The sequence below is a fragment of the Aegilops tauschii genome, chromosome 4, assembly GCF_002575655.3.
Source record: "Aegilops tauschii subsp. strangulata cultivar AL8/78 chromosome 4, Aet v6.0, whole genome shotgun sequence".
Lineage (NCBI taxonomy): Eukaryota > Viridiplantae > Streptophyta > Magnoliopsida > Poales > Poaceae > Aegilops > Aegilops tauschii.
This window is the reverse complement of record NC_053038.3, coordinates 363847004-363855039: the sequence shown is the minus strand read 5'-3', so window position 1 is coordinate 363855039 and position 8036 is coordinate 363847004. Positions and strand designations below refer to the sequence as shown.

At 39.7% G+C, this 8036-nt stretch overlaps 1 protein-coding gene across 21 annotated transcripts; it reads right to left on the bottom strand.

Moving 5' to 3' along the window:
• Window positions 1–1069: 1069 nt before the first annotated feature.
• LOC109757918 (uncharacterized) lies at window positions 1070–6741 on the bottom strand. 21 transcript variants are annotated; one of them, XR_012182180.1, is made up of 9 exons: window positions 6279–6741; window positions 5677–5796; window positions 4264–4360; window positions 3969–4027; window positions 3442–3510; window positions 3046–3097; window positions 2671–2799; window positions 2443–2595; window positions 1070–1375 (listed from the first exon to the last, which is right to left on the bottom strand). XR_012182180.1 is itself a non-coding variant. In XM_073496753.1 (5 exons), the coding sequence occupies exons 1-4, from the start codon at window positions 3142–3144 to the stop codon at window positions 2030–2032; spliced, it is 405 nt and encodes a 134-aa protein (XP_073352854.1). In that variant the 5' UTR covers window positions 3145–3424; the 3' UTR covers window positions 1198–1375; window positions 1989–2029. The 21 variants fall into 21 exon arrangements, 5 of the variants coding, with proteins under 5 accessions (XP_073352850.1, XP_073352854.1, XP_073352853.1 ...); XR_012182188.1 differs by lacking the exons at window positions 1070–1375; window positions 3046–3097 and adding exons at window positions 1506–1862; window positions 1989–2053 and having other exon boundaries at window positions 4276–4360; XR_012182189.1 differs by lacking the exon at window positions 1070–1375 and adding an exon at window positions 1927–2316 and having other exon boundaries at window positions 2443–2506.
• Between the last annotated feature and the right edge of the window lie 1295 nt (window positions 6742–8036).

Genomic DNA, 8036 nt, shown 5'->3' with positions numbered 1-8036 from the left:
GCGCAGAGACCCACTAACACTCGTGCTTTGAAAAAAACATGTATCAATAGACTTGTTCATGGGCAAGCATGTATGCCAACTTAAACGCCCGTGTGTACATCTATTTATTTATTTATTTATTTATTTTTGTACAGGGAGAAGAGTTGGGTAACTGTAGGCGAGTATAGGTTGATACTTCTGGCCTTTTTCAGTTGTTTTCGTCATCATCAGTGGAGGAAATATCAATTACTCTTTGGGAGCTTTGCCTTTTCCATGCTCTAATGCACCTGCATCTTGGTTGGTTGTCTGAATGTTCAGAATTTATGTTTGAGCTCACTTGACGGATGGATGGTAAATTAAAAGACAGGGCGCAATCTGTTTTAAGTTAGGTGAACATTGCACACCACCACAAGTTTGGTCACTTATGGTAACAGGTAGTTAGGTTCACATTTAAAACCTCTTAGCAGAACTGATGTCACTGAAACAACTTGAAAACTATTCAAGACAGCCAAAAGTTTTGCAAAATTTAACACTTTCCAAACAAAGAAATGCCATTTCAGCACAGGTTCTGAAGACTACATGTAACAAGTAGTTTTCCATCCTGCATTAGCAAGTAGGAGAAAACGTCAAGGGCTGAAAAAAAGAAGTTGGGGTATTTAGCTGTGAATCTGAATCGGAGAAGAGAGTCAACTGCCATACAAAACTTCCTTCTCTAAGACATGATATCTACTCCCTCCGTTCCTAAATATTTGTCTTTCTAGAGGTTTCAACAAGTGACTACATACGGAGCAAAATGAGTGAATCTACACTCTAAAATATGTCTATATACATCCGTATGTGGTAACCATTTGAAATCTCTAGAAAGACAAATATTTAGGAACGGAGGGAGTACAATGCAAGCGGAAAATCAGTTCAATACAGGAAAACTATAGTGAATACAATAGTAAAAGTTGTACGGAGAAGCCCCAAGAAAAAAAATCAAAACCTTTCGTATTTTTATTTTTTTGTGGGGTAAAAGCTTTCATACTACAATGTGCTGAAGATTTTCCGAACAATTAGATCGGCCATATACGCAAGAGTCAATTGCCCATTCACTGGTCACCAAAGAACAATAATTTAAGCAGCATAAGTCGACTAATTACAACTGCAGATAAGTTGACTACAAACCTTCCTGGCTATTACTATAGTAAGAAATCGGCAACTCTAAGTACGGTAACAAAGCAAGTCTCCCGATTCTATAACAACAGCACTAAATTGTAAAGGCTTGTGTTACATCAATTTATCCCATTGTGCGCATGAAAAAAATGAACTGCTAGATATATGTTTCCAATCGATTATCGTACGAATTCTTCAACTTTTATCTGGAGATTTTGAAGTAGCAAAGTATTCCCTCAACCTACAAAATTGGAAAGATCAAGGCTTTTGCTAATAAGCTGGTGGCATTCATATGACATGTTAGTCTTCAAAATTGATCTCTAACTAAAAAAGAGCTTTGCTAAACCGAAAACATGTACTACATGCACAACTTCTGTCAGGAAAGTGATAGTGGTTTAGAAGCCTGATCCGCTAGATTATCATCACTGGAAATTTGATTGATCATCCAAGATGATTTAACCAGAACTGAAAGCAAACAATCTTATACATGAATACCTATATGGCTGTAATCAGAACTAAAACACGCTATTTTAAACATGGAGGAGCTCTCCACCGGTAAGAAGCCAAGCCCTAAGACTGAGTCTCTGTCATCATCAATCCCCTTGTCTCGAATTATCACACACTGCTGAGTTTAATGTAAGAAAAAAAACTTCTAAGCTAAATAGGTGTGATGCTCCTCGAGATAAGATATATAGCCACATTCTATCTGCAGACCACTGCCCTGATTCCTGAATCACATTAATCAAGATGACAGTGGCAGCAGAAAACTATAATGTTAATCACTTGAAGATAGGACAGAATAATAATTTATCTCTTGACAAGTTTGAAAAATACAGTATGCCAAGATCATGTACCTCGATGAAGGCTAGAGTATCATCACTGGAAATTTGATTGATCATCCAAGATGATTTAACCAGAACTGAAAGCAAACAATCTTATACATGAATACCTATATGGTTGTAATCAGAACTAAAACATGCTATTTTAAACATGGAGGAGCTCTCCACCGGTAAGAAGCCAAGCCCTAAGACTGAGTCTGTGTCATCATCAATCCCCTTGTCTCGAATTATCACACACTGCTGAGTTTAATGTAAGAAAAAAAACTTCTAAGCTAAATAGGTGTGATGCTCCCCGAGATAAGATATATAGCTACATTCTATCCGCAGACCACTGCCCTGATTCCTGAATCACATTAATCAAGATGACAGTGGCAGCAGAAAACTATAATGTTAATCACTTGAAGATAGGACAGAACAATAATTTATCTCTTGACAAGTTTGAAAAATACAGTATGCCAAGATCATGTACCTCGATGAAGGGCTCTGATATGTTAACATTAAGCTGCTTGCTTGAATTTAGCGACACCACAGTACTGGGAGATACATCCAGTGCATGAAAAACACATTTTCGAAGTATATTTAACTGAAAACATGAGGACTCTATAAAAGGCTCCCACATAACCTACAGACATATAAATTGCCATTCCTTTACCATGAAAAACATGATACATCGGACAGCAAGGAAGCATAACTTTACCTTGTCGATGTTTTTGTAATTTATCAGAAAGTCAACAAAAGCAGAAACTTCAATCTCAACACCCATTTGACTGAATTGCAGTGACAAGTTTTTCACCAAGATCTCTATAACAGGTCCATGACTGCTCCACTATCAAGAAAACATTACCAAAAACAAGAATGAGCCAAATGTTGAAGCTGAAAAGTAGTTATCCAACCAATTAGATAAAAGATCTTGATAAATATACATGTCAATAATTATTTTTGGTCGAAAGTTGCATAATCTAAATTAGCCGTTGTGGAATCCTTCAGAACTAATCGGCTGACATAAAAGCGGTGAAATCAATAACACAACAGAACAGTAATTAAATGCTTAATTTTAGTTAAAGGCATAGACCTGAAAAGTAGTTATCCAACCAGTTAGATAAAAGACCTTGATTTCAGTATACCTGCAAATCAAACCTTTCATTAACAATCGCTTGCTGGTCTGCACCATATGAACCAAAAGTGAGTTTTCCCTTTTACTTTTGTTTTTTCATGGAAATGTGTAACAGAGAGAGGGTCTGAAAACAGAGATATCTCGCATGCATGTATGCATGTAAGGATGATTAGAGATAAGTATTAGTTTTTTAATTGTTAGGCGTCTATATATAAGGCACATCTACTTCATATTCGTAATCCCTAATCTGAAAGCTCTCACTACTGGTAATTACTCTCATGAAACCGTATCAGACACACGACACTCATCATTAGTAATGACCGAAGAAAAGAGGCATCAGAGTATTTCAATAACCTGAATGATTGCTTAAACCAGAAAAGCAATTCCAACAGAAAGGCATGATCCTCTTCATTTTTCGATGAACTGAAGGGCAAAAAGAAGAAGTAACCAACAGAAACCTTAGCCTGTGAAATAAGCGCCTTCCCCTTAAGTTCATATGAAAGAAATGCTAGATTAAATTTTCTCAAATTAATCTTTCATGGCACTGATTTTTGCTTCAGTAATTAGGATATGCCGAACCCACACAACATATAGGTGCGATCATGACTAACGTCATATACCTATATATGACTACTCTACTACTCCAAAAATTAATATTGTTGTACTTATTGAAGTATAAGATTCTGCAAATTGCTCGAGCTAAATAATCCAGATAGGTGAAGTATGGGTGAGACAATGGATCAAAACACCAGTACATCACATCTATATAGGAACTTCTGTCTAAACAAATTCTTACTAATGGGTCTCACTATCAGGAAACTCATGATTCCCAATAACAGACCACAATGTCAATTTCTGTAGTAACATAATACAGGATGTACCTTCAAATGTTGATTTTAGTCGCTTTCTTTCAGAGTTTCCTGCATTGACCAGCTTATTCCTGAAAGTATAGTTGAATATCATATTAGCAAATTAAAGATTGGAGCATCAAATTAGCAGCTATATATTGTAAGCATGCATTTTTAACTGTAAAAGAGCTAATACAGTGTTTACTTCAAGAAAATACAGCAGGCCAAGCAAAAAATGTATATCTAAATGGTGAACAAAAAAATGAAATACCAATCCTAATTAGGGTGTGCAGGACCAAATAATTGATAAGCCACTCTGGGAAGAAACCTTCAAAACTACCAGCGATTGTTCACATGGTACAATTCGTTCCTCCCATCATCACATGAAAAAGTACTCCCATAGCCTCACATATGTACTCGGGATGCTGCAAGAAGCAACAAACAACCAAAAAATGATAAATTTGCATATGTAATACAAAAACATTGAACCATAAACTACTTTGCAATTATATACTGAACCATAAAGTTGTCACCAGCATAAAACATTTATGGAAAAGAAGATAGAACGACCCAGGATGGATTCAATGGGAATTTCCAATTTAACAAGGATGAATTGCACCTGAGCTTTGGTTGTACGGAAGAGATAAAACTTCGCACAGATTAATGACCATGTACAATAGTGATTATAAATTCTAATATTTCTCAGTACAAGAAAAATCTAGAGAGGTAATTACGGCAACAGACACATCCAAACTTTGCTCAATGAAAACTGAGGAAGAATTCTATAACTATCCTACTCCTCACTGATCATTGCATCATAGCAATATTTGTCTTTTACAGAACTAAATTTCGACAAGCATGTAAGCACCCAATTTTTATACAAACAGCCACAGTCAATATCCATTGCATCCACACTTATCTCGTGGGAGAGTGTAGACCCCCCCCCCCCCCACACACACACACACACAAAACTGGGAAAGAAAAACAGAGGATAAAGTAAGAGCAGAGTATTGAGGAATAAGTAGACATAAGTGTTGTTTTTTATAACAAATGGGTAAATAGAGACAAGCAGCTGTATTTCTCTGGAAGAACAAAACAAGCCTCTCAAATTGACAAAGAGGGGGGAGAGCTTAGGTACAAGTAACAGGAGAAGGTCATCTTGGATGGATGACAATGTTTATGTTTTTGTGAAATTTGTTCTGAACCTGCTATGCACATAAAAACCAGAAACTGGGAATAAAAATATTTTGTACATACCCAATGGAAAGCACCCAGAAAATTGGTTTACATTAGACATTTCTGAAAAAGAGAAAAACTGATCTTCAATTCAGTGTTTTGTTAATCTCACTCTGTGCCAAGCATCGATGCTATTTAAACTCCCACCGTTTTCATGAAACTAATAAAACAAAACCATCCTTTGGACATGCTTATTGAATTTACAGTCAAAGAGAGCCTATTAGGCCAATAACCTGTATAATGTGATTTCTTAGGCCAATAAATCACATCACAATACCACTTTCCACATGATTACCATCCTCTCAAATTATTTGCTCCTGTTGAGTTAAAAAAACTCACTACGGAGCAAATGGTCGAGCTCGCCGTAGGAAGGAACACACCAAAACATGCCAAGAAAAGTGCATTGGTAAAAACAAAACAAAAATAAAATACATGAACAATCAGGAGGGGGTTAATGCTTTGGGAGTTGAGAGAGTTGATGGGAGGGACAACCGAAGAAGCATACCGAGAAGAAATTCACATCTGCTTGTCCAAGATGATGTATGTGCTCATCTTGATGCCTCGGTAGATGATCATCATCATGAAGCCACTGTGAAGGTCCTCGATTCTTATATGCATTCAGTTTCTGCAAGTTCAAAAGGCATACTATATAATCACTAAACAGAGGCACTAACCTGATACTGAATTTATAGAATAAGTGCAAACCCTTTGTTGAGTCCTCTGCAATCTCACACGCTGGATCCAACTAATGTGTGCATGATTCAATCTATTTCAGAAATTAGGATTTCTATTTTCTATGTGATCCACATAGAACATGAGGTCTCACCAAAGCTTAGCTGCTGTATCAGCCCCAGAACATTCACTAATGCACTTAAATATCTACATAAATATAAAGAACATGAACATACAATTTCATGGTTCAGTATATGAACAAAAAGACGCATGTCCAGAGAGAGAGAGAGAGAGAGGAGCTAAAGGCAAACCATGAACCACCTCCAGCTCCTTGCTCCTGCTACGTTTCGTGCTCGACCCACTACTCGCGTGCACCAATGGCCTCATCCATGAGACAAAGGGGGGAAAGAGAGGGGGGAGGAGATAGAGGCAAACCTGAACCACCTCAACCTTCTTGCTCTTGCTGCTTCGGCCAGCAAGCCTCCCTCCACGGCCGACCCCGACCTTCGCTGCTGCACCAACCCCGCTGCTTTCCTCATCAAGGTCGAGCTCTCCTACGCGTCGTCGTTGTTGGCTGGATTGGCCACGGGTTTCCTCTTGTACGGAGGGGATCTGTACTGGATGAACTGCTCCGGGGTCTTGCGGTGCTGGCTGAACTGCTCCGGGGCCTCACGGTTCGTGTCTCCGCCAGCGTGCTCGGGTTGGAGCAAGCGAGAACGGAGGAGGAGGAGCTCGCGGCCGCCGGGGAGGGGCTCGTAGCAGGGAGGGGGAGGAGGACGGATGAAGGAAGGGAGCGGCTAAGGGTTCGTGGGGGTGGCGGCTAGGGTTCGTGGGGGTGGCGGCTGAGACGAGCGAGGGAGGAGGGAGGGGTGCGGGCGTGCGTGGGGATTGGGGGCCAATGGGCTTTCCAAGAGGCACGACCAATCAGACCTTCATGCGGACGAACCCAGCCAACACATAGCGACCCCACCAACGAAGCGGCCCACTGGTCATACACGCGTGAAAGAAACGATCTGGTGAAATAGGAAGTGAATATCTAACGGATGAGGAGACCCGAGGTGGGATTTTTACCGCGATCTGACGGCCAGCAAAGGAACCGATCGAGGGAGCCTTCTCCATGCGAGTTGGCTAGCTTCATTATTGTTTTAATTAAATGCAATTTTTATTTTTGAATTTGAGTCTCCATCTTCTTTACAAAAGCATCAACTAGGAGGCAATATGATCGTACTTAAGTATTCGGTGTAGCTAATATGCGAGTGTGTTTCATGAATGGATCAATGGTTGAGCATAATGGGCTAGGGATAACTTATTTTAGCATTGATATTTTGAAAGACATGGTTGCTTGTTGATATGCTTGAGTATTTAAATTATCATGTCAAAACTAGACTATTCCTTTGAATCACATAAAAGTCCAATTGTCCATTCTATAAAGAAAAGGATATGTATGACATGATAGGCAGCATTCCACATCAAAAATTCTGTTTTTATCACTTACCTACTCGAGGACGAGTAGGAGTTAAGCTTGGGGATGCTGATACGTCTCCAACGTATCTATAAATTTTTATTGTTCCATGCTGTTATATTATCAATCTTGGATGTTTTATAATCATTTTCTAGTCATTTTATATTATTTTTTGGTACTAACCTATTGACATAGTGCCAAGTGCTAATTGTTGTTTTCTGCATGTTTTTTACATCGCAGGAAATCAATATCAGACGGAGTCCAAATGCAACGAAACTTCGCGGAGATTTTTTTGGACCAGAAGGAACATAATGGGCCCTGGCTGCGCCTGCGGGGTGCCCCGAGGGGGGCACAACCCACCAGGGTGCGCCAGGAGGCCCAGGCGTGCCCTGGTGGGTTGTGCCCACCTCGGATGCCCCCTGGACCGCCTCTTTGCTCTATAAATACCCCAATATTCCCAAAACCATAGGGGAGTCGACGAAATATTCGTCCAGCCGCCATAGAGTCCAGAACCACCAGATCCAATCTAGACACCTTCTCGGATGGGGTTCACCACCTCCATTGGTGCCTCTCCGATGATGCGTGAGTAGTTCTTTGTAGACCTTCGGATCCGTAGTTAGTAGCTAGATGGCTTTATCTCTCTCCCTCTCTGAATTCTCAATACAATGGTCTCTTGGAGATCCATATGATGTAACTCTTTTGCAGTGTATTTGTTGGGATCGATGAACTTT